The sequence below is a fragment of the Acanthopagrus latus genome, chromosome 1 (assembly GCF_904848185.1).
Source record: "Acanthopagrus latus isolate v.2019 chromosome 1, fAcaLat1.1, whole genome shotgun sequence".
In the NCBI taxonomy this organism is placed as follows: domain Eukaryota; kingdom Metazoa; phylum Chordata; class Actinopteri; order Spariformes; family Sparidae; genus Acanthopagrus; species Acanthopagrus latus.
The window spans coordinates 4,296,833-4,323,140 of record NC_051039.1 but is presented as its reverse complement, the minus strand read 5'-3'; the positions used below and the strand labels follow the sequence as shown (position 1 = coordinate 4,323,140).

General features: G+C 41.6%; 2 protein-coding genes across 3 annotated transcripts; both read right to left on the bottom strand.

The window, feature by feature from the left end:
• Window positions 1–2,020: 2,020 nt before the first annotated feature.
• LOC119023167 (protein FAM83F-like) lies at window positions 2,021–12,889 on the bottom strand. Its single transcript, XM_037104894.1, has 5 exons — window positions 12,299–12,889; window positions 6,352–6,519; window positions 5,101–5,222; window positions 4,074–4,819; window positions 2,021–3,242 (listed from the first exon to the last, which is right to left on the bottom strand). Exons 1-5 carry the CDS (start codon window positions 12,800–12,802, stop codon window positions 3,196–3,198), a joined length of 1,587 nt encoding a protein of 528 aa, XP_036960789.1. The 5' UTR covers window positions 12,803–12,889; the 3' UTR covers window positions 2,021–3,195.
• Window positions 12,890–14,597: 1,708 nt separating this feature from the next.
• Window positions 14,598–19,694, bottom strand: LOC119023175 (GRB2-related adaptor protein 2-like). Of its 2 annotated transcripts, none has more exons than XM_037104906.1 (7): window positions 19,561–19,694; window positions 18,901–18,988; window positions 17,998–18,089; window positions 17,473–17,595; window positions 16,441–16,603; window positions 16,244–16,327; window positions 14,598–15,450 (listed from the first exon to the last, which is right to left on the bottom strand). In XM_037104906.1, exons 2-7 carry the CDS (start codon window positions 18,976–18,978, stop codon window positions 15,265–15,267), a joined length of 726 nt encoding a protein of 241 aa, XP_036960801.1. In that variant the 5' UTR covers window positions 18,979–18,988; window positions 19,561–19,694; the 3' UTR covers window positions 14,598–15,264. The 2 variants fall into 2 exon arrangements, with proteins under 2 accessions (XP_036960801.1, XP_036960810.1); XM_037104915.1 differs by having other exon boundaries at window positions 16,244–16,324.
• Between the last annotated feature and the right edge of the window lie 6,614 nt (window positions 19,695–26,308).

The window sequence follows — 26,308 nt, the reverse complement described above, 5'->3', positions numbered from 1 at the left end:
CTCACATCCTTAAATGTGCTTCTTAAAGGGTGAGGCACCTAAACCACCTTTGTGGTTTGGAGTAATATTGCATACAGAAATTTAGAAAGCATCTTGTTTATGTGGTGTAGCCTCCTCTGGCTTCCTTTATAGACTGACATACAAATTAGAGCCACAGCTTTCCATTGATTAATTCTCAACTATTAAATCAATAGTCAGATATTTTGTTAATAGATTTATTGTTTTTAATTCCAGCTTCTTTCCTCCTCTATGACAGTAAACTGAATAGGTGTAGGTCGTGGATAAGACAAGACATTTGAAGACGTCATCTTGGGCTTTGGGGAACGATCATTTTTCACTATTGTCTGACATTTCAAAGAAAAAAAAATGGATTAATCAAGAAAATTACAAGATTAAGTAAGAATGAAACAAATAGTTTGTTACAGTCAGACTCGTTTGAAAAGATTAAGTTTTTGACAGCATTACATTACAATATTTCAGTGTGTAGTAGGTCCAAACTAAACTTAAAAACAGCAGTTACAAGCTTTAACCTGCATCTGATACTGACACAATGACACTAAAATAACCAGATATCCATGCTAAAAGGATTCAGTTTCTCTTATGGGGTCTCATCTCACCTGTTATATCACCACTGAGCTTGTGAACATCTGCATGAAACAAATTAGAAATAGGGCAGCCGCTAATGAACACTTGCTGCTTTTAAGGTCCCACACTCCCAAAAAGCAAAATAAAAAAAGCATACAATATCTTATTCAAGTAGAGGTACTGTTACTTTTTTCACATAATATTTAATTTGTCACAATCACAAGTTAAAACTCCTTCATCTGAGTCATTCCCTCTGTGATGCTTGTCAGAATGGTGACCAGCCATCTTCTCATTATACTAGACATGAAGCTTCCTAAAACAAAATACAGGGTCAGAGGTCAGTGTAACATGATCCTGGATGAGCTGTAATGACACAAGTAAAAAGATATTAGAATTAACAAACATACAATTTATCTTGCGATGAAACTAGCTCGTGCTGACAAGATCTGATGCTGAATCCCCCTCTCGAGAAGTGTCATTAGGCTGAACGAGAAGATGTAATGCTCACAGGAAGCAACTTTTTTTTTAATGCCTGCTGTGTGTCAGTAAAATTATTCTGTCAAGTGGTGCGAGAACGCCTCTTCCTGTAGCATCTCTGACTTCCTGTTTCAGTGTTGCACCACATCTCTTAAAACCCCCCCACCCCCCACCCCAACTCAGCCTCGAGCTCCCGACAGGCCTGTGGTTCCTCTCTGAGGTCTGAGCTGTCAGCAAACACCCAGAGAAGACAAGCAGAGGAGGGACGAGGGAGGCAGCTAGTGGGAGGTTTGGGGCAGTGCAGCCATCGGTTCTCTATCTGAACTGTTGGAGTGTTACTGTGTGACACCAGCAGATGGCACTGCAGTCAAAGTGATGCCTCATGTTTTAACAGACACGCAGACAGCTGTCTTTGGCCCTTCTCCCATTTCATTTATATTTACTGTATGTTTTTTTTTTTTTTCAAGATTTTGTCGTGATATTTATATTATACTATATATTTTATATATATATTGATATTTTGTCGTGATATTTTGATGCTGGTGTTTTTCTCTTGTATTAATAGTCGATTATTGTGATTCCAGCTTTCTTAATGTTCAAAGTATCTGATTTGTTTCTTCCTCTGTGACAGTTACTTAAATATTTTGGGGTTGTGGACAAAGCAAGACATTTGAGGACCTCATCTTGGACTGTGAGAAACACATATTGACATTTTTTTTTTAACTTATTCTGACATTTACAGACTAAACAACAAATCAGTTAAGTCAGAAAATAACTGTTACTTGCAGCGCAAATCTTTTGTGACCAAAAGGCGATCATACACAATGTGGATGATATAGTTCCTAACCTACACAACATGTTTGCTTAAAAGGCAAAACCGTACGCAAATTTTGAGTGAAAGGCTGGTTTGTTGTAACAATGTAACACAAAATCCCAACATGTAAAGAAAAACCTTTAGTTTCTCTTGTCTGAAACCATTTATTGAGCTCAATGAAAAAAAAGGTCCCACAACTTCATAGTGCATCCAATTGACATCAACACAATTCTTAGTAAAATTCTTTCACAGATAAACAAGAAAAATAAAAAGTGTTCGCAGTTCTATCCTGTACACATTATAACACCTTCCTAAAAGGGTAACACAAGGTGATATTAACTCAGCTTTACTTTTTTTAAACAGTGCACGCTGTGCAAAAGTAAGAATGATCAACGTTCCTTCTCACTGTACTTTGGATCTTGTAGCAGGGGTCACAAATAATTCCTGATCAGGAAAATCTACCTGTACATCTCACGACCATTTGGATGATTGGTGTTTCATCTGTAACCTCAAACCACCACTTTCTTTATACTGTCTTTGCAGCCGAAGAGGACTTCCATAAATATACAACAATCAACCCAACTGGGAGACTAAATGTTGGCAATGTTGACATGGATTTGTTCAAATTCAAAGTTTCTCTTTCAGGCAACTTCAAGTTCATTTTTTCAGTTTTGTGCTTTGACAATGTTATGCTGATGACCTGGTTAGGTTTAAGCATAAAAACCTCTTGGTTGGGGTTGGAAAAGATCATGTTATGGTTTGAAAAAAAGCTTTTTTGTTTCTACTAATACGGCTGGAAAACATCTCAACATGTTGTCAAAAATATCGAGTGGTTTCCTACTTACAAATGTTGAAATGCATCTCAAACATTGCTCTCACCTCCTGACATGAACATTAGCTCAGGTGCATGTAATGTTATCAGTTTGCATTAACGTGACCAATATTTTATTCTTGTGATTTAGACTGAAGACTGTGAGCTCAGTGTCGAGCAGGGAAGCAGTCACCTCTACATCCCTCAAACCCCAGCAAGGTTCAAAGCAAACAGGATACAAGTGGTCACCAGGAATCATCTCATCAGACCTGTACGCACCCCACAAGGGTTAAAAAAAAAAAACATCCCACAACACTTTGATCATCAATTTTACACAAACATACAAAAACCTGCATGTGTCAGTACCTTAAGGACCATACATTCATTCAGTTTCTCAGAAAGGCACTGTATAAAGTACTAACAATATTGCACAATCAAAGGTGAAGGTAGTTTTAAGGAAGACACTTTGTAATCCATCTTAAGAAAGTGGTGCTTCGCTCTGCAGTCTTCAGGAAACTGTACAACCCTCTTTTCCATGACTCCGGCTCTTAATACCTGTGAGAACAAAACAAAAAGACATCGGTGACATGATTATTAACGGGAATGGTGAGGTGAGAGGGACATGACATAGAATGTATCACTCAGGATTCATGTAATAATGGTAATAGTATGAGATTCTCGCGCTATGATAACTATGTCAGAAAATACAACGGTTTCAAGGTATGACAGCACACAATATTAGATAATTATAATTTGTGTTGCGCAAACACTTCATCATAAATTAGTATTAGTAAGTATTCTGAAAGACATTTAACTTGATACAAACTTAAAATATATACATTTTGATCAGCAATAACAACACAAAATAATTCTATATTGCAAATGTAGTTGGTGTGATAACCCTACTGTAATTTCTTTATCCCGGATGCAACACCACAAAGTTATTATAAAATATTTGACAAAGCAGCATGAGAGAGTGTTTGCTATTAAATAAGACTTCAGATTAGATAAGATCAGTGCTTTCCAACCAGTGATGGCATGTGACCCCTTAAAACAAAGACAGGACAAACTGGTTGAATAAGTTGTCTCCAGATTATGACCGAGCTGAAGTTCTCAGTTCTTGTTTTTCTATTAAAAAAAACAAAAAACAAAAAAACAAAAAACATCTCCCTCCATCCTTATTTTATATTTGGTGGACCCTGCCACCAGTGTCCAACTTACTTTCCTCTGAGAGCAGCTCGTTTATCCAGTTATGGGAAAAATAAATATTTCTCAGTACTGTAGAGAACTGTACTGTACTGTGCCTCATTAATACTGTAAAGATCAAAATTCTGAGTTTGAATTTCTGCCCTATAACTACATAGTGTCAATTCAGTTCTGACTTACTCTTATTGTCCAGTGTAGTGTTGACAGTCTGCTCAGATTCTGTCCTCTTGCTCAGTTTAGACGACTTCTTATTCCTCCATTTGGGTGGAGTTTTCACGACAACCTCAAAGTTGTCTTCATTCTCATCAGTCCGATTGGTTTCTGTGGGTGAAGGGCATGTACTCCCCACACGGCTGTTAACTGAAAGCTTGCTGGATGATTTTGCTTTTGAGAGTTTCTTTTTCCATGGCCAGCCCTTCTTCTCCGGCTTCACTCCATTTGGTCCTTCAAAGACTTCACTCGGGGTTTCTGCAGGGAGCGGACTAAGCCGCTCCAACTTTTCACTGCTGGCCAATCGAGGCCTTCCCTCAGCTGTCCCCTCGGGACTTCCAAGCACCATTGACCCTCTTTTGGGTTTGAACTCATGCAGCGATCCCGATGCACGAGGAAGGTCTCCCATTGCAAGAAGATATTTGGGGTTGTGGTATTTGTGCGCAGGCACCTGGATGTCAGCTTTCTTTGATTCCCCTAAGGTAACCTGGAAGCGGGATGTGGTCGCTGGTAAGGGTGGCCGTTTGCTCCCTGCCCTACAACGTAATGTCTCGGACTTGGTCGGAGCCGGTGGGCTGACGTGGAACTCCTTGTAAAGGTCCAGCTTCTCAGAGATGGCATAAAGCTCACGGAAGTCCCGGTCAAAGAAGTCAACCACCTGTCCCGTCATCACAGTGATCATGTTCCGGTCCATGCGAGATGTACACCAGGAGAAACTGGTAGAGAGACAAGTTCAACAACAGTGAACAACTTCATATGATTCTGTGTGTCCGTGTTGGTCCATTAGATGTGCATCAAACATTAAATCATTATATAAAACACATTTAACAAGTGAAACACGCATCTTCAAACACCAGAGCACGCTGATGACTTTCAAGGGCTTGGGTTAGATCGGACCAAACATGCAGATCAGAAGCACACAGGAGCTTCAGTTTAAATACCTTCTTCACTGACTGGAACATAAAACACATGTTGACTGTGAACACATGGACCTCACCTGTACGAGCCAAACATGGCTTTGTCCCCATCCACCAGCATGTATTTATAACACTGTGAACCCGGCAACCTGCCGAACGACAAAGCGAAGCCGACTCCCTGAAGTGATCTGGCTCGGATGTTCTGCAGCCAAAGAGAAACAGTAAATATTCTATCATTTCAGCCAATAATATCAGCTGGGTGATTTCATACCAAAGCTGCAAAACAGGAAACAATTGCCAGGACCCCAACTCTTAAAATTCACTACAGCCTTGTTTTTACTCCATGCAGAAGGAATTCATCTGGGGCCGTCACAAAATGGCCAGTTGATGCAATTTTATCTGTGCATGTCATTCTGTTTTCTTTTTTCTTTTTTTTTTAAACCTCACAAGGACATTTGAAATTAAATTCCTTGCTGGTTATAAACAAGTCCTGCAGTCTGGCTTGCATCACTTGCAGCCACACAAATGCTGACCAACTTAAGTATCAGCCACAGTGGGTTTGAATTGTAGTTTTTATGGGGATATAATAAAGAAAGAGTAAGACGAGTGCCGCATTGGGTCAGGAGTGTAACTAGTGTGATGTAGATATAACGAATCAGGTACTCTCCCAGGATGAGGACAAAGGTTGAGAACAATAAAAAATAAAACGAAACAGCAGGCTGCGATAAAGGACTTTGGACTTTTGGAAGGACTTTCTTTAGGAATGAAACCAAACACAAACACCTCCTTTCTGATGGCCCTGATGCACTCATCTGAGCTTATCTTTTGGTCTCCACTTACAACTTTCCCCAGTGTTCCATTACTTTGATTTATATTTTCATGCCAAGCTACTTTGTTTGACTCCCTGTACATGCTGTTTTACTTCTGAAATGGAGTCAAATCCATCTTCATTATTTTTTCTAATTAGGGTGAAATAGGATTTATGGCAGTCGACAGGGAGCAGATCCGACAAAAAATGGCAAACGTTTTCACCCTGGTGATGACTTTGCTGTGCACTATGTGGTTTGTCTGAACAGAGGCAGTGCTATGTAGGCAATCTGTTCAACTCTCAGTAAGGTAACATCGATTTCCCTCCTGTTAAGACATGAGTGCGATTCATCAACAGGTTGTGACATGAGTGAAATCCAACGTATGTTCCCAGAATCAACACGTTTTAGCTGCTTTCCAGAGAACACCAGGTACGTGTGTTAAAACAAAAACATCACTGATCTGATTTCATTGTATCCTTGGTAATTCTCTCGCCACCTGTCTGAGCAACATTCATGTCTTACCCGAAGGTGCTGCTGGCCGATCTGCAGCCTGCAGCACATATCCAGGAAATGCGGCACACCTTGGCTATCCAACAGAATGTAAACGGGAACGAGGCGACGGCTTGCGGCGTCCATCAGATCCTGCAGGATGTGGGGGTCCGTTATCATGTCCATCACTATCGCTATCACCTGCGGGAGAAACAGTTCAATAGTTTTATATTAAAGGGAACAACAATTTATGATGAACTTTTGGTCATTTTCTCACTTTTTTCTTCAGTGCTGCAAACCAAACAACCAGTAATGAAGGGTGTAGCAGTCTTGGTTATCTTTTTATTTTTACTTTAACTGGATGTCAGACACATGCGGACTGATTGCAGTAGATTCAGATCACCTGATGTGCAGGGTGTGGAGACTGGCTCCTAATTAATGAGTGAGAGCAGCTGGAGGCATTCTCCTCATAGCCAATCAGGGTGTGACGAGGCCCTTTTGTGAAGGTTAAACAGAGGTGGGGAGGGACACACGGGTCAAGTGTCATTCTGAGTTTGTCCTTGACACACTTCAGACCTCATCCAAACTCAAACTCTGATCTATTTAAGGCCTCCTGACACATTGTTGCTGTTCTTGTTGAGGGGAAACTGTGAGTGTTCTGTGACCTCAACATTCAACACCAGCCGCCTGCATCAGGGCTCAGAGCGTTGCTTGCCTGGTGCCTGCAAGTTTTCTTTTGTTGTGTGTCTTAACTGAACTCCTTGATTACCCCACGTATTAGTGACCACTGGCCTTCCCATACATTTATATTTCTATGTAGATTGGAGCTGGTCGTAGGTGTTTTCCTGCCAGTACTGCCAAAGATTTACTGAGAAGATAATGAGCATATTGATTCATCATGAACTACTACAATAAAATCATTTCATATCAATGCATGAGGGCCACTGTAGCTCAGGAGGTACAGCAGGTCGTCTAGTATTCACAAAGATAGCTGGTTCAAATCCCCGGCTCTCCAAGCTGCATGTCAAAGTGTCCTCGAGCAAGATACTGAACCCCAAATTCCTCCTGTTGAGCAGCTGGCACCTCTGAATGTGTGAATGTGACAATTGTTGTAAAGCGATCTGTAGATTGTAGGAGTGCTATAGAAATGCAATTCCTCTGAACAGTTCCTCCACCACTGGATGATTCTACATGGCACAGCAAAGCCATTTCCAAACAACTTGTTTTTAATATGACTCATGGCTTTACGACTCGCCCATGACTGGCTTCCCTTTCCAACCCTCATGTTCTGTAATCCCTCTTCCCACAAAACTCTGTTACAAATCTTCACAAAAAAGTGGATTTAAAAAATGTAAATGTTCCTTCTGTAATGTGATCATGCTGCAGAAGGAAGAGAAAAACACTGTAACGGGTGAATAGGCATGACTCACTCGGTGCTCTGTTTACCATGTTACCTTTCTGAAGCCAAGGGGAAACAAGAAAATCAATAAAATGTTTATGGGGCTTTTCGACAGCAAACAAAGACGCCAGCAGAGGAGGCTAATCCGTCAAAGTGAAGCACCCGGTGATACATTCACCCTGAGGCCACAGTGAGGCCACATGAAACAGTCCGAGCTGCTGGTCTCGCAACAGCGGAGAACACCACCGGTCTATTATCTGTCTGCTGAGTTCCCGTCAGGCTGACGGATCACAGAGATAGAGCTCTGCAACAACAAAAGGAGATCAGCTGAGGAATTTAGCGCTGAAATCCATCACTGCCTTTAAGAAATGCTTCCATGCAGCTTTCGCTTTCGCCCCTACTCTGCCAGAGCGCTGGAATTAGTAAGAGTTTGCACTTTGCTTTTCACCAAATAAGGAATTCAAGAGACAGTAATTAAAGTTGTTTAACAAGAAGGAGCCAGGAGACTAAACCAAACACATGTCCACTGACCTTTTCTGGCTCCAACTGAAACTTGGTAACGGCCAACAACGGAAATATCTGTTTCATGAAATCTAATTTGAGTACAGCTGGCAATTTTATTATACATATTTTGACTCTTATAAAACCGTTTAGTTTAACAAGCTGCGATGTGCTGCGGGTTGTGTTGCGGAGAAAAACTCACGCGCTTTGTTGCAAACTTCTGCGAACGGTTTGTTCCCAAATGACCGGCGAAATCCATTTTAGAATAGAATTACTCAAAATTGACCATGTCAAGACTCAATAATGTATCAAAGGCGCGGCTGTTGCTGGTGGGAAAAAAAATGTTTGAATCGCAAATTGGATTAGAAGAATCTGAACACCAGACCGACAGTCGGACGTCAGCCAGTGCCGAGGCTGCCAGGAGCGACTCGGGCCTTCGTCTTTGCTGCTCATGCTCAGTCTGAGCATGTTGAATCCGTGGTGGAGTCCGCCGGGGGAAGGAAGACGCTGATTGGCTGTTCAGCTAAGTGAATCAGTGCACAAGACGGGAAACAGAAATAGAAAGGGAAAGACCCTTGATTCATGATTTCACCAATTTTAGTGCAGTTCTCACCTCCAGCTCTTCTTCCACAACCAAAAAAGACCATGGGCTGATAATGCCTGTGCCATTTGCAACTTTTTATCAGACTTATTCGCAATAACAAGTAGCCGTGTTGGCAAAAGTGGTATGAAAACTCTGTTTCATCATAACAGTGATTTAAATAGCTGCAATCCTGGGCTAGTTGGCTGTTGGCTGTAGACTTTGTGGCGTGTTCAAGTGCAGCGTTTTGTCCCAGACTCAGGCGGCGTGAGACCACCCAACAGTCGGCCTTCCTTTGTCGCCAACCCAGTGAACCCTGCAGCTGACGAGGCAAAGTCTGTAGATCATGAAACTTAAAGTCAAAGCAACAATACTTGAAAGAAGCTGCATGTTTTGGTAGAGTAATCATGTCTGATAGAGATGTGCAGGACAAAAGATTAAGACAGCGGTGGTCATTTCAGACATGCAGGGACATGTTCCCTGCTGGCAGAGGACGATAGTGTTCATCTGCTCAGCTGTTCCCTGAAAAGCAAAGTCATGGAAAAATTCTCTTCAAATCTGCAACAAATGTTCCTCTGTGAGACATAAAAGCCCTGTTGTTTCCACCCAGTGTCTCACAGAGGAAAAATGCTGAGTGGACCTGCGAGGCTGACAAACATAGATACAAGCTGAGACAAGTGTTCGACGGCAGCCTGGCTGCTGTGAAAACCTTCTGACGGGACCAGCATCGAGGTTAAATGAGCACAAACAAAAAAAAACAAAAAAATCAATTAGGAGAAGTCATCCGATATCTAGACGCTTGTGTGGAAGCCCGGAGAACTGGTTGCTCAACATAAATTACCTTTAGCCTGTTCGTGAGCGTGTGATTTTGAAAAGCAGTTCCTTCTCTTTTTGATAAGCGATGTTCATTCCACGCATGAACAGACGACTGAACTCACCGTGTTTTTTTGACATCTTTGGGGAAACACCCAAAAAGGCCGAAAATCCAAGAAGCTAAGTCCTATGTAGAGAGCTGGGTTGCCAGATCTAATTCCTGCATTAACTAGGAAAATATCAGAGGGAGGAGTGGATCAGTAAACAGACACTCAGCTGACCTGCTGAACTCCAAACATGCAGCAACACACAAGGGGAAAAATGTCTACAGACTTAATTGTGTACCATAAATCACTTTCTGTATAAAGAAGCAAGCAATGAAACTTGTTTCACCACTTGCAGTGATTCTGTGTAGGTATAGTATGAACTTGTTTGAAACCAGGAGGAAAGGAAGGAAGGAAGGAAGAGAGGGTAACAGTGAGCTCAAAAGGAAAGAATTATAGAAAAAGGAAACACAAAAGGAAAAAAAGGAGAATGGGAGGAAGCAAGGAAGGCGGGATTTCCCAAAATCCAAGGGAAACGCATACATGTGTCATGTAACAAAGTCCGTCAACAGGCGCTGAGTGAGCATGTGTCGCGTATATCTGTCATGTTTCCTTGACCCAGTTTCTTTAAAGGGCCATAACGAGGCAGGGCGAGCGGAGGAGAGGCGGAACAGATGACTCAGCCGAGCTCCGGCACTCTATGAGTAAACACTGCGATGGGCAACTTCACACACACACACACACACACACACACACACACACACACACACACACACACACACACACACACACACACACACACACACTTCAGGCTCTCAGTCACTGTGTGTGGAGGTATTAATCAGTCCGACTTTAATTCACCCCACCTGGAAGTTAAGCAACTGAACATGATGCAGAAAAAGGGCAGATTGGTACATGTGATCAAGACAAGGAAACTCTGTGTGTGTGTGTGTGTGTGTGTGTGTGTGTGTGTGTGTGTGTGTGTGTGTGTGTGTGTGTTGCAAGAGTAAAGGCAGGAAATTTGACAGCTAAGTTACAAGATGGCCAAAAGTAAACAGACACCTCTGTCCACATGCTGTTCTGTCCTCTAGGTCCGGTTTACATGGCCAAGCTTAAAGGGGCTCTGTGTTATATAATTTATAGAAATTTCCATCTGTAACCAAGTTTTTTTTTTTTTTTTTTCTTTTGACCTTATGTAAATGAAAACATGTACTTCCTCTTCTCTCCCAGTGATCAACACAAGCCTACTGTTTAATCCTGCTGGACTATGAGTTTCTTTGTTTTCTTTGTTTTATAAGAAAACTTTGTTCTTTGTTTCTTTGTCCGCTAACGGACGGCAGCAGCAGACATTAGTTCAGAAATATAGTCCAGCAAAACACAAAACTGCCGCTTTTTAATGCTGCAACATTGAGACAACTGTTTGCTGTGAAGGTCCGTTCTGTTACTGATCAAACGAACATCGATCCGCAACCGTTTTTGATCATCGACTAAGTAATTAAGCTTTTCTCAAAGGAGAATTTGCCCCCAAAAATTCACTGCTTCCAGCTTCTCAAATGTAAAAACTTGCTGTTGAACTTCTTAGATTTTTGTGCGGGACCAAAAAAACCTGTCATTGAACTCTTTAGAATTAGAAAAACTTGGTTAGTTTAGAAGCATTAGATATTAAAGCGGAGAGAGTGACATGTAGAGCGCAAACAAGTAATCAAAGAACCAATCTGAGATCGTTATCGCTGCTAGCTGCAGTCCCATTTAGTACCTGCGGTTGTGGACTGGCGCACCATCAACCACGTGATGTCCTCACATCCTCATACTTGTGGTCACACAGTGACGCCGTGGTGCAGCAGAAATAACTGACCTCCCATGTTTTAGATGAACCGAGCTCGACAGGTCTGGCAGGTTTGTTGGAGAACGAAAACCATTAATCGAAATCATGACTTAATAGTTTTGTATCATCAGAGCCGTACTTTTACCAACTTTCCTAATTAGTTTGCAATTAGTTTGTGGTTTTCTTATGCACACTAATGAAACCCATTACCACCTGCTGAGGTGTAGACGTGTGCACGTCACATTGTTTTTTCCTACATGTGTTTTAGGCGAACAGACTGCATGACCTGGGCGTTTTTAGAGCTTCTGAGGTGAGCTGAGCTAAAAGGAAACTCCTGGAAACAAGCAGGTCGTAAATGCTTAACTTCCTGTAAGCTGCTTTGACTTCTCACACACTGTTGATCGTCATGACACTGTGTTATTAGGAGTTTTTTTTCATCCTGAGTGTTAAAGTTAAGAAAATAAAATAAATAAAAAATATCAGTATTCTTCTATCACATCAAGGCTTTTTGGGGCTCCCACCATTTTAAGTTTTATTTAACCCGCACATCATCACATCTGGTTTCACTACAGGAGCTGTTACCTGGTTTAAAACAAAACAAATAAATAAATATAAAATAAATAAATAAGATTTGTTCTGTATTAAGTTTAAAGTTTTGGGTTATGAGTTTGATATTTGTTCAGTTATGATCTCTTGATTTAAATAAGGCAGCATGTTCAGGTGTCTCATGTACATTTGTTCCAGTTGCTCAGTAATAAGTTAATAACACTATAATTAAAAATGTGACATTAGTGATTTTGGCCCCCTGTCCTCCTCACCTTGTTGGCCTCCTGGATCAGCCGCCGGACCACCTCCTTGATGTGTGGCCCGTTGTCTTTGGGCGGGTGTGTGTGCACTGCCACCCGGGTCACCCCTTTGAACATGGCCCCGCTGGGCCAGCCGATATCCAGCGGCGGTACCTCAGTGTCCGACATCTGGGGCCAGTAGGTGGAGTGGACCCCTGAATCCGCGTCGGTCCCTGCGGCTCCCTTCTCGGACTTGGACGGTGACGCCTTGCCGGTGCTGGTTCCGGTGTCGGTGCTGCTGTCCTCACAGGACTCGTACTTTCTGAAAGTGGTGACCAGCAGTTTGACTTCTCTGGCGGATAGGAAGTCCTTGGTGTCGTCCTCTTTGAGCCTCATCTTGAAGGCGCTGTCTCCGTTCTTCAGCAGCTCCTCGATGGCCGCGCGCTGCGGCTCGCTGTAGTAGAACTCCGGTTTGGACTCCGGGATGTTGGTTCCGATGCGGCCGTCCTCCATGCACATGAGCTGGGATTCGGCCATGGCTGCGGCGGCGGTGACCCTCCTGGAGCTCAGACACTCTGGACCAGACTGAACCTGTCTGCTACCTACCTGTGTGAGTGCGTGTGTGTGTGTATGTGTGGAAGGTTTTCTCACCTGTCCGGGAGGGAGAGGGGCGGGACCCGGGGCAGAAATACATGCTGCGTTCAAGTGCAATTCGAATAAAGAGCACGGGATTACTGTTATTGACTTTCTGTGAGTAATATGACTTTTGTGTCTTTTTTTTTTCTTCGAATTGAACAAAGTTGTAAAAAAGTACCCAAAAGTATCTATACTTGATTAAATGTATTAGAATATTACATCGGTAGAAGTGAAAGACACACATACACATAGTTGTTGAGTAAAGGTCTGAAAGTATCTGACAATAAATGGACTTAAGTATGAAAAGTACAAGTAAAATGAAGTCTATATTTGCATATGTAAATATATTAATAAACTTTATTTGAACAGTTGCTGTACAAGTGCTTTGACAGTCGAGCAAATGCAGGGAACTCAGGAAGACAATATAACAGAGTAATTACTGAGAAGTCAAGCCAAACATCACATCACAAGGAAGTAAGAGCAGATAAATGACAGATTATAGGCCAAAAAAAAAGAAAATAGATAATCAACAGATTGAAGATAACAAATGAACACAACAAATAATGGCAAGAAAAAAGGCACCACGAAGGAGGAATTAAGAAAAGATAAATGGACTAAGAGCAGGGAAAGGAATACAAAAATTGAACATTCAGTAGAAAAAAAATGTGCCTTCACATAAAAACAAGTCTCAAAGTGATTTTAAAAGAAGTTACCTGTAGAATATAACGTATTATATGGGCTGATTATCAGCCTATTCACTTATCAGATTTGATATTCATCTCTCGTCCAACGAGGCATGTAATCTGAAGAATTACCAGTAACTTGAGTTTATAAATTAATGCAGTGAGTAAAAGGTACACTTTAAAAAAAATGTAGTGGAAGTATAACATATCAGAAAATGGAAATGATCAAGTTAAGTACATATACCTCCAAAACTGTACTTGAGTAAATCCACTCAGTAGACTTTTGATTCAATTATTGATTGAATGAAGTAGAAACCTAAATAAAAACCTATTTAACATTAAGCTCATTTCACCCACATTATTTAAATGTACCATTATCAGACTCTTCTAATTTGAAGAGCAGTTAGGTCGGATTGACTGATTTACAGATGGGACCTGAACGCAGCAGCAGTTTCCTTGGAAAGGGCTGGTCTAGTGGAAATTTCAGGGGCCCTGAAGAACTCCATTCCAGTCCATCTCTTTGTTCATGCTGTAGAACCAGACTGACCCAGGTAATAAACTCAGATAACTGTTTATTCTTGTGCACGTCAGACGAGGTTATGTCACGTGCTTTCACGGAGTTGATGACATCACAGGTTTGATTTGAGAAAAAAGGTGTATGACCCCTCTGTGTTGTCTGAACACTGAAGGGTTCACAGCTGAATGCTGGTGTGTGTGAATGCTGTTATTTACTCCCGAGTGTGTCCATGTGAACTAAAGGATGTGTTCAAGATGTATAAGCATTTATGACACTGTACATACTGTAAATAATAAGAGTTCTTAATGTGGCATTTTATACATCTCACAGTGTCTCAATAGTTTAGCAACTTGTTCTTGTAGAATATTTCTGTCTGTGACGTCTGAGTTTATGGAACCAGTGACATCATGATCTCTGGATATTTGGACTGTATTGATATGCAAAATATGTTTCCTGTAAATAAAAAGAGCAAACTCAATAAAATCATCAACCATCATTAATGCTCATCATAGACTTTTATTAAAACATAAAATTGTTTGTGAAAATAAATATGCCTGTTGCACATTCATGTCTTATATGTTGTAGGTTTAGATTTATGTAAAATGTTCAGACAAAATTCTGTAAAATACAGGATAGTTGTGGGGATCATTAATGTTGTATGAATACATGCACTACTATAGACCTGAAATTTAACTCTGAGTGGCAATTTATATGTGAAAAAAAATGGTTTTACAACCAAACAGCTGTTCTGTTTCCTGTTTTTAAAGGTGCTGTTTGTGAGAAAATTTGATTTTAGAGTTTCACTTCCAACTCGTCAAAAACTGACACTTTGAGGTGGCAGGACGGGTCAGCTGCCGTCCCGCAGTGTCTGTTTTTGACAAGTTGGTTATGCAACTTTTCTTACAGACAGCATCTTTTTAACGAGACAACAACAGCGTGTTTGTGACGAGAAGACGCGGCCCAAAACAGTTTGTGTTCCTAAACCAACAAGTTCATCTTCATTTTTATTCTAGACCGCTGACGCTGTCTGTCACTGCACGCTGAGCTTTCTGCCGATGGTTTACTTCTGTGAACTGGGTCAAAGCCGCGAGAATTAGCATGAGTCACGTGACACTCAGTAGTTACTGTGACATTACAGGTGTGTGTGTGTGTGTGTGTTCCTCTCAGATTGGTGTGGCGTAGCTGGAGGGAAACAGGCCGGTTCTGCCCCTCAGCTGTCCTTTCCACCAGGTCGGGTCGGAGCACTCCAGAACCTGGATGATGTCGCCGGCGCTGAACTCCAGCTCGTCCGCCTCCTCAGCCTGGAAGCTGTACAGAGCTCTGACCTGCAGCCTGGGGGAGGCTATGTCCTGGGTACAGGAGAGGAGACACGGGACGAGACGCACAAAGACAGACGGACAGACACACAAAGTCATTCCATGAACCTCAATGAACTTTACAGGGTCATTACAATCTTTTTTTGGGGTACGACATCTGCATTTAGTTTCAACTTCCCATTCCATGTTTGCTGAGATTTGTAAAAATGTACTACCACAATCTGAATCTGGTAAATATACATTGGGATTTTCTTTGTTGAGGCCCATTTTAAGCTGAGGATGTACTAAAATGTTCTTTTAGCAAGTCATTCAAAAGCATTAATTGAATCCTTTTTGTGTCAGAAGTGATTGTATATTGTTGCTGAAGGGTAAATAATGGCAGCGGGCAACATGCTGGTCTGACCATCAGGAGCAACATGAGGTTCAGTGTCTTGTACATGTGGAGGATCGACCCACTGATCCTGTGAATAGTGGACGGCCTCCTCAGCCGCCACAGCCGCCCCCTTTTTTCAAGTTTTAGATGAGTTGAAAAAGCACTCGCTACTTTGTGAGATGAGGAAGATATTTCATTTGTGATGCTCACGTAATGTTGATTTATTTTATATTAGATTATGTCATTAACATGCTTGAAAGGGTTTTTTTTTCTTTTTCTGGCTCCTTTTTAGAAACTGACGGCAGATTGAATTTAAAGTTGAAGTCACTGAGCTACTGTAACGCATAACAAGGTTACGGCTTGAAAGAATGGTTCTTGTTCCTGTGTATGGACGGACACACACACTGAAGGCAAACACAAACACGCCTGCGGACACGTGGTGCTGTGTCGTACCTGTCGCGGGACAGGTAGAGGTGGGCCGTGGGAGTGTGGAGGAGGAGCAGGAGAGGAAAAATGGTCGGAGCGTCCTCTCTGCTGCTGGAACACAGAATAGACATTTCAAATTTTTAATCTGAACATGTTAAATACTACAGTTGCCACATTCTTATTCAACAGTGCATTAGAATGAGTTTCTTAAACCTGCGTCCTACCGGTTGATGTGGATCTTTGAGGAATATCTGGCTCTGTTTGGAGATTGAGTTGGTTTTGTAATGCTCCACCAGCTGGTTGAGAGAGGGGAACTTCTCCGTCCACAGATAATACTGCCCCCTGCTGTCTCGCAGCACCTTGAAGTGTTGGACGTCTCTTGTATGTCTGCAGCAGAGCAAAAAACACAGAGAATTTGGCTGCTTTATCGTTCATCGTGATAAAGTAGTAGAGTGTGACTGGGCAGGTTTTTGTAGGGAGTTTGGAAGCTGCGTATTCATCTATGTTATTAATTTCAGAGAGAAGGTGAATTCAGGCTCGACAAGAAGTCGTGGTTAACCTCACTGATGACCTCCTGCAAGCATTTTCACTTTGCTGCACAGCTGAAGGTTTCTCAGAGAAAATGAAAGTGCGTCTGTCGGAGGGAAGTAATGTGGTCGAACAGCTATATACAGAAAATACATAAAATTGAAAGCGTAAATAAGAGAACTAATATTAGTGATATAGCCCACAGTAATGTGACGGTGACGCAGGATGAGCGAGAAGTGCGAGACGTGCCCTGTAGAGAAGAAGGACAGTGAGATCACTGACGGGCATCCAGCACAAAACAAAACCAAAATATGCCGTCAAAGGGAAAATGGTGGTTAATCTTATAAAGGCTGATTTTCCACTGTTTGACAAATTCTTCAAAAAGTTTCAGCACAAGCTGGAAAACTAAAAATATACGAACGTCTGATGTTCAAGCTGGATACTAGAAGGCCTGCACGTGCTAAAGCTAATGGGCCTCTCTTTGGAGTAGCAGCACTAAATCAAATTTGTGCCCAATATACTAAAAAAGTATTTTGTTTAATAGTTAAGTTTAGTAGTAATAAGTCAGTATAACTATCATCTTAACCGGAAATGCTTTATTTTGAAGTAATCTTTTGGGTCTTGTTGCTGAACACAAGACATCAGATGTAAAGATCCGTCTCGCCTGTGATTGGTTACTGTGCTGTAAAACAACATCTTATTGGACAATAAATTGTGACACACTGCACCTGACAGAGATGGAGAAATCACCCGGGGCGCTATTCCTGCTGCTCCGTATGAGGAAGGCCCCCACGGGCTGCGACATCAGCTTCGCCTGGGCGTCGGTGCGGCTGCAGTCCTCCTGGTACCAGCTGGAGTCATGGAGGAAGCAGGAAATTACACAGGTTGTATAAAGTGTTAGAACACCTGCTGACTGATCACTTTTAGCGGATATAAATGTGACGTTGTAGTTGCCCTGAAAGATCCGTTTGCAGCGATAGCGGCCATGTTGTGGCTGTGAGCGGATCTACTGGACTGATTTCAACACTTCTGCTAAGTATGAATCATTTCAACATACAAGTAAATAAATAAATAAACTGTAAGGTACATTCTGTTGAAAAACTAGTTTCCTCTTTACACGTCATGTTGTTTCCTTTCCTGTGAAAATGACTTCATCCTCTATTCAGTGTCCTTTAAAAAAAATAAAAATAGCTCATGTCTGACTGTCTCTCTGTTCGTCTTCTGTTCTCTCTTCGGCTTTCGGTGACTTTTACCTCGGCAGATGAATGTCGATGAAGTTCTGGGGTACGAACCCTTCGGCCCCTTTGATTTCAGCTTTGTACCATTTTCCTGACGTCTGCAGAATCTGACGTGGTGGAACACAATCACAGGAAATGCCTTCATATCAAGATGAAGATTACATAATACCAGTTTGGAGGTTCGACAGACATGAAATCAGTGATATGAGCACATTAAGTCCAGTCATATGTTGTAGAATGTGAGGCTCAGTGAGTGATGTGTGCAACAAAAAGGCTTAAAAAACTAGAACTAAAGTCATTTTAATTTCCAATGAAATGATTGTTTTAATATCTATTCCCTAATGATGATAAGTCCATTAAACTGTTAATCAATTGTACTTAAAGATTAAAGATCAAGTCTACACACATCATCTCTGTAACTTAAAGGTCCAGTGTGTAGGATCTAGTGACACCCTGTGGACATGTTGTACATTGCTACCAAATGAACACCTCTTGTTGACCCCCTTCCCCCTCAGGAAACAAAACAAAACAAAACAAACAAACAAAAAACCTTAATCTTGTTTTAAAACAAAAGCCTTATTTGGAGTCAGTGTTTAATTTGTCCTTTCTGGGCTTTGTTCGCTATTCTTTAAATGTTGTAGCACCATTTAAAAAAAAAGTGACATGAAGACGTCACTGATTGTGCAAATAGGAAATAAACATGTTTCTGAGCAACAGGATGGAGTTTCACAACACGTTTTTCATACCCTGCCGATGGAAAGTGCAATGATGCAAATGCATAATCCTGTTATTACTGTGTGACTGTACTGAATGTCCATTGAATGTAGCATGGATTTGCATGATGTTCTTTACATATTCAGAGATGTGTGTGTGTGTGTGTGTGTGTGTGTGTGTGGGTGGGTGAACACGTTGCCTTACTTTTAACAGCTCTCCCTTTCTGAAGCTGAGTTCATCATCGACTGTGGCGTCGTAGTCGTACTTGGCCGTAGCCTCCATGGTCAAGAAGCTGAGTGAAATGTTTAATAAAAAGATTAAAAAGAAAAAAAAAAAGGTTTAAAGAAGCATACAAATGGTAAAACGTTGGTATTTCAGTAAATGTTTTCTAGTTTAATAACCTGGTATTGGAGCCAATTATCCAACATGATGTGTGTATATGAAACTATTGCTCAATACGAGGCAGCTCCTAACGACATGTTGAAATACAGACATTAAAGGGAACAGCTGTTCCATCTGAGCCCAGACATATTCAGATCTTTCACACATTGATTTTACTTTGTTATCTGTCTCATCAGCAGGAACACATTAGTGATATATTCAGTCCTAAAGCACCACAAAAAGTGCTCCGACCTGTCCGCTTTATCCATGTTTCTCTTATACACACTGACAGATAAAACCAACAAGCTTCGACCAGCTTCACCTGGATTCTTTAAGCTCAATTTGAATTCTGTGTGTGCAGTAAGAGCAAAGTCTGTCTTTGGCGGCTCAGAAAAGCATCACGTCAACAAACAAATAATTCATAGATGACAATCTGTAGCTGATTTGCACCTTACACTAGACCGAAAACATCGAGCTACTCACCATGTGTGTGTCGTCCTCCCTGCAGAGCTGAGATCACACAGTTCACAAAGAGAAGTGACGAGCTCCTGCTGTCAGCTCACAGGAAGTGCAGTCTGCAGCTGAGAGACACTCTGTGTCACTGCTGACCACTTGCCCACAGTCACAGGAACTCACACCAGAATAGACACAGGTGCAAAGCCATGCACCAAAAGATCAGAACTTGAGTGCACAGCGTGTGTGTGTGTGTGTGTGTGTGTGTGTGTGTGTGTGTGTGTGTGTGTGTGTGTGTGTGTGTGTGTGTGTGTTTGTAGCCAAACACTGTGTGAAAGCAACGTTTAGGTATAAAGTAACTGCATCACTTTTTTACTTTTGGTTCACCTGTTGACTTTACAGTGCAGAGACATTTGCGTTCACAGAGCTTTATTTTGAAATTTTCATCATAAATTAAATGTCTGATTCTGCTTTCCTGCTCATCCTCTCTGCTGTGTTCAGCTTTTATTACAGTGCATAAGTCACTGACAAAGTAGATTGTAGTAATACTGCTTTATTTCATGACTTTGCACTGTCATGTCCATGTTAAGAGCATTTACTGTGGTGAAATTGGCTTTGCCAAGTCTTAAGCTAACTGGCGAGCCTAGCTATCTCACCCTGTGTTATTGTGGACACATCGTTAACGTGGTTTCAGTGTGACATTATTGCATTGGTGGTCACTGCAGTTTCATATTCAAACGCTAACAGGATGTTACCAGGGGAGATCGCTGAGCAGCTCACACCGAGATAAAATCTGAGGCCCCAACACTAGAATCAACTTTATCACTTTATCTCATATTAACAATTAGCTGTGCAGTCACCAGAAAGATGAGAAGCTGAGTCAAATCTGCTTTGGTCAGACATGATGTTGGTAATTTGTAGTGTATGTAATACATTTATTCAGATTGTTCTGGAGTACACTCATACTGTGAAACAAGGAAACAGTTCGCTTTATGTTTTAAACATGCCGAGGACAGCATCACTAACACTGAAGCGATATCGATCCCCTTCAGCTCACTGGGGTTCAAAACAGGAAGTTGAGTTCCTGTCAGCAAACACACTTTCGCCTTGTGAGGATGATGTGGCAATAATTCACATGTAGCATTTCTTCAGTAGTTGACAGGTGGTTTTTATCTGTGGTTTGCTGAACTTGTTTGCCCAGTTGGAGCTCCTGCTGTGCACCGGTCAGTCTGTTTACCTGTACTAAGGTGTGACAGACCAAAAGATTTACTTAACTCTTCCATTACTGGCAGGGGATGTGTAATTTCTCTTGAAATGTATCTGCAGCAGGAACTGTCGTGTAGCTCCGAACAGTTTCTTTCTCGGCCATTCACAACAGTTAAATATGACAAAATGGTGAAACTGAAACAGGTGGGTGTTTGGATGTTGAATTAAAGGGTTTGAGTCTTGCTGTAGTCGTTGTGTTTGCCACATGATGGCAGCAGACTGCAAGAAAGAAAAATAGAACTCATGCAGGATGTGCATGATGGTTCCTTCTCCATGTCCTCTTCTGCAGAGCAAAATAAATGCTGTCTATTTATCAGCAGCACCGTCTGAAACATCACAAACAGCATTTTTAAACGGACATCACAAGCCCCCCACATCTGACCACAATACACAGAAAGACTGCAGGAGGTGGGATAAAAGTGATGTGTCATGTATCAGCCCACCTGGAATCACTTGTCATTATGTTTATTTGCTGTTTATTAGGATAGATCTTGTATACTTTTCAGGCCACTTGCATGTGCGGTAAATAAAGTCTGGCAATTTTTTAATAACACCTGAATTCACACACTGATTGCTGAACGTTTTCCTCTGTACACTTGAAGAGTCAAATCAGTTTGCTGTGGCCACAAGATACCGACGCTCCTGTCACTTTAAAGAGATTTTGTGAGTTCATCTGTCCGCCTTTTTACCTCGGTTGGTTTGGCAGGTGAGAGCACTGACACCAAACCCAGGCAGCATGAAATCACTGCGCTGATGGGGACTTGTGATTCGTCTCGGACCCTTTTTAAGAGCGCCGCAGTGCTGTCTTGGACGAGTGACGATGCGGTGTGAAGTAACCACAGAGCAAAGCCAAAGATTAAAGGGTATAAAGAGGAGGAATTTGTTGATTAACCCTCAGTGATGCTCAGACAGCTGGTGTTAAGATACAAATCAAAGATGACACAATCTAAAGGAACTACTGAGGCGCAGTGCTGCAATGATGAAGCTTTTTGTTGTTTTAATGCAGGTATAATGTTAACCATGTTCACTTTTTAGTTTATAAGCATTTAATCTAATTATAACTAAGCACAAAGTAGACCTACAGCTGAAGCTGATGGCATTATCTTGATGAAGTTTCTCAGTCATCCAGGTTGTGGTATTTCTAAGTGCTGTACTGAAGGCAACCGGACTTGTTTCAGTTCCCTGAAGACGTTTCAACTCTCATCAAAGACCCTCCAGAATGATGGCATCATCGTCTTGCAAGGATTTAGTCATAAAACAAAGAGTTACACAAACTGACACTAAACTGAAGGACTGATGGGATGAATGTGTCAAACAAATTTGGTTTAACAGATTAAGAAGCTCAACTCTTGAACAATACTTGCAGTATAAAGAACAACTTCATTATTAGACCATTTTGTCTCAACACTTTACAGCACTGGCTATTTATTCACCCAATCATGTAGGACTGAACAATATGAAACATTAAAAATGTGTCAACCATCTGAGATCCAACACTGAATGTAGCTATTGTCTTTAAATCTCTGGATGTCTCGGACCATTAACAATGTGCAGAACGTCATAGTGCCAAGAGTGAATTTTAAACATGATTCTTGATGAATTGCTTTCATTTCATCAAGTGTTTCAGTCTGTTGTGTTTTTTTGTTATCCACAGAATTCTTCAAATGATTTTCAAGAAAATGCAGCCCAGACTCATAAATTAAGAGTTCAATTCTACCAAAACTAATTCACAAGATTTCTTAAATGCAGTTTCAAAGACTCAATACATTTTATGCTGTCCGTCTCCAATTCCTATAAAGTTGGGACTCCGTCTAAAAAACACAGTAAGTAAAATAAAATAAATGGAATCATTTGCAAACAAACTTTGTGTTTCAAACTTTGTGTTTCCAAGCCTGTGTAGTAATATCCTTTATACACTCTCAGTATTTGTAGAGTGAAAACCATAAACTACCATCGATATTTGGACGAGAAGTTGAGGTGTCAACATAGAATAAAGAATTTAACCTAAAGAAACAAAGTTTCATCATTAAGAAATGCAAATATTTAACATATCCAAATCCAAAATTTTGGGGGAATCAGGTTTTATATCAGATGATAAGTTTTGATTCTCTTGTGCCCTTGTTACAGCGCTACTGTTACCAAGACTTCTGGTCTGAAAGCCGTCTTTACACTTTCTCACTATGTTTCATATAGAAGGAAACTCATTTAGACTGTGATCACACCTGTAGTGTCAGGTAAATGATCAAGCACAGAAATAAAGAACATGCCCGGTGGTGGTGAAGAAGAAGAAGAAATAGAAATGTGCAGGAGGAGAAGAAGCTATAAAAGAGGACAGACTGTGAGAGACGGAGTCAGAAAGTGTTGGGAGTTGAGAGGATGCAGAGGTGCAGCAAATGGTGCCACCACCAACCTCTTCATACTCACAGTCGGTCTCAGTGGTCCACCTGCCACGAATGCTCAGATCCCCCGCGTGGCGTTCGGTGGGGGATTTAAAGTGAAGCAGTCACTGAGCAATCAGCATCCGCCCCCCCGCGAGCGGTTTGATGAATGGCTCATAGATGTTTACGAGTGTGTGTTGCTGTTTCTTCCTCTCTTTTTTTTTTTTTTACAGTGCCACAAGAATCATCTGCCTCTCGATGGCTGTTGCCAAGGTGACCTACAGCTGTATTTGCATCTAGTGTCATGCCGCATCACTAAATACAAAACAGGTACAAGTGTAACTATTCAAATAAGATATTGTGTGTGATAAAAGTGTGTGTGTGTGCTGTGTTTAACGACCAGAGCTCATGAAACATCCCATCTAGCTTCATGACAGAGCTCATGAAACTCCCATTTAAACAGGTGGATGGGACTCAATGCAGAGCCGCCATTTGAGGATTAAAGGGCCCGTTAAGTTTGTTTGGAGCACGTCTGAGGTCGTTAATGCTCCGGACAGTTTCTGGAACTTCAGCAGGACTCCTGAGACTGAGCGAGCGTGAATGGAAGAGAGAGACTGAGAGCGAGATGGATGCGTCTGACAGCAGGGAGGCAGAGACATATGAAAAATGTTCTGTGAGCAAACATCACATTTCATCGAGTTTACCTTACCTCACTCAGGCTCACCTCCCCTTCCCTCCCAGCAGCGCCTGTCCAAGCCTGAAGAGGCTGAGGGAGAGAAAAGCGAAGCGAGGAAGCAAAGGGAAGAGTTTGACTTTTGAAGTTCTTCGACAAAACAGCTCTCTGAAATTCTAAAAAGTAGAAAAAAAATGGATTTGAAAACATTTAGACCAACAACAGGATGTCGATTATACAGTGCAGTTTGGGAGAGGCTGTGAGGTTCACAGTGAAATTATTCCAAACATGTTCAAACTTGTCTCAGTATTTGTTGCTCTTCCCAACAATTCTCCCAGGTTCTTTTTTTTTTTTTTTTTTTTTTTTTACTTTTTGTGTGAAGCTTTTCGTCATCAGCATCAAGTAGCGCTGCAAATCATCACTATTTGCACTACTGATTAATCCGCTGATTGTCCTCAAAATGAATCCTTTAGTCTATAAAATGTTGAAACATTCTCTACAACGCTTATCTCAATTTCCCAGAGCCCAAAGTGACGTCATCAAATTGCTTCTATTGTCCAACCAACAGTCCAAAACTAAAGACTCTTCATTTACCGTCATAAATGACAGAGAGGAGCAGCAAGTCCTCACATTTAAGAGGCTGGAAACAGCAAATGTTTGGTATCGTTGTTTGATAAACGACTGGAATGAAAGACTGATTCTCAAAATAGTTGTGTTTCAGTGACAACTTGGTTGACTAATGGATTAATCAACTTCTTTCTGATCTTTTCACAATTTGTCTCATGTGAATCAAGCAGAAATGCAACTAATAATAATTTTTGCCATCAATTAATCTTCCTCTTATTTTCACAATTGTTGACACTCAAACTGGTCGATTGACTCTTGCAGCTCCAGAAACAAGGGTGTAAAGATATAAAGAGATATGACTCTATATCTTTACACCCATGTTTCTAGGGCTGCACGAGTCAGTTGTACAGAATGTGAAGCCTCTGCATAACTGTGCTGTTTTGGGCAACATAAATATGCTTGAATTTACATCACTGGACAGCTGCAGTAGTTAAAAATGAAAGTATGTGTGCTTCATCCAACGAATAGCAGAAAACGAGACTCAAATGCTTCAGTTGTAGGCCAACTATCGCAAAAGCATCATTAGAGAATCTTCATCAGCCTCCGCACAGTGTTGATGTCTGAGAGCAGACTCACCAGCTCTCAACCAGAAGATTCCACCATCAACCTCGCTGAAGCATCCTCGAATAAAATCAGAGTTAACTGCGGCTACGCTGGTGGTTTGACCATGACCTCCCTTCGAATTGGGCCTAAGTGAAACCATCATTTTGCCTCAAGAATCAATAAAACATCATGTACCAGTAGTCCACCCCCCTCCCCCTTTTACCATTCAGTGTCCGAGCTGCATTCAGGACATAATGATGGATAAAAGTCTATCTGTCTCTGTCACTGAGAGTCCACAGCTCACCTTCATCCTCCGGACTCGAACATCACAGCGCTCATATCCATGCATCATCACGCCGGCGGTGCCTTCGACTGTGAAATGAACAGCCGTACCTGGTGGGTTGAAAGTGGACTTGGGGCTTTAATGAAGAAGCTGGAAGACTTGAAGAGGGTCTGTCAGGTCTGATCAATGCATCAGCTCTCTGAAATTGGAGACCAAGACGTTTTCTTTTTCCTTTTTTTTTTCTGCCAATTTTTTGCCATTTTGTTACGGTGTGCCTCAAAGAGCGATGGAGAGCCACTGCTCAGACCAATCTGCCCAACACGAACACAATGCCGCCGTGATTGTTCATTCTCAAATCGACTTTTACTCAAGTCGTCTGTTTTTCCGAGACACATGTCAGTTCGCTTGACGGGTCAGTCGGCATATAAAATGCCCGTCACCATGGCAACAGGTCCCGTGTGTGTTCTGCAACAGCAAACAGCGCTGAAATGACCCCCCCCCCCTCATTTCAATAGCATGCATATTCATCTCATCAGGACGGCACACAGACAGACAGATAGAGGCTGGGTCAGAGTGGAGGTGGAGATAGAGAGAGAAGATGGAGGGAAGAAGGAACCCAGGTATATCACAGGTGACACACACACACACACACACACACACACACACACACACACACACACACACACACACACACACACACACACACACACACACACCCACACACACACACAAGACTCGAGACCCCCTGCCAGGCCTGAGGGTTTAATAATTCAGAGAACAAAGTGACTCAGAATACATTTTCTCTCGTTCAGTTCTGTGATGAGTGTCACTTGCTTTCATACACGACACTGATGTTTCATGTGGCCTTGTGGTTGGACAGATATCGACATACAAATATTTGGTGATATGCTAAAAATCTGATATTCTGATATATCGGCAGATATTTATTAAAAAAAAAAAAAAAATCCAGAAACACGTAAAAAAACAAACAGTTTTCTGCAACATTAG

Excerpts from the sequence above, each read along its gene's own strand:
- LOC119023167 (XM_037104894.1), bottom strand. The coding sequence starts at position 12,802 with ATGGCCGAATCCCAGCTCATGTGCATGGAGGACGGCCGCATCGGAACC. Across the intron at positions 6,520-12,298 it reads TGATCCAGGAGGCCAACAAG|GTGATAGCGATAGTGATGGA; the intron begins GTGAGGAGGACA and ends TTTCTCCCGCAG. Across the intron at positions 4,820-5,100 it reads GCCATGTTTGGCTCGTACAG|TTTCTCCTGGTGTACATCTC; the intron begins GTGAGGTCCATG and ends TCTCTCTACCAG.
- LOC119023175 (XM_037104906.1), bottom strand. The coding sequence starts at position 18,978 with ATGGAGGCTACGGCCAAGTACGACTACGACGCCACAGTCGATGATGAA. Across the intron at positions 17,596-17,997 it reads ATCGACATTCATCTGCCGAG|CTGGTACCAGGAGGACTGCA; the intron begins GTAAAAGTCACC and ends CCATGACTCCAG. Across the intron at positions 16,328-16,440 it reads TCAAAGATCCACATCAACCG|CAGCAGAGAGGACGCTCCGA; the intron begins GTAGGACGCAGG and ends TCTGTGTTCCAG.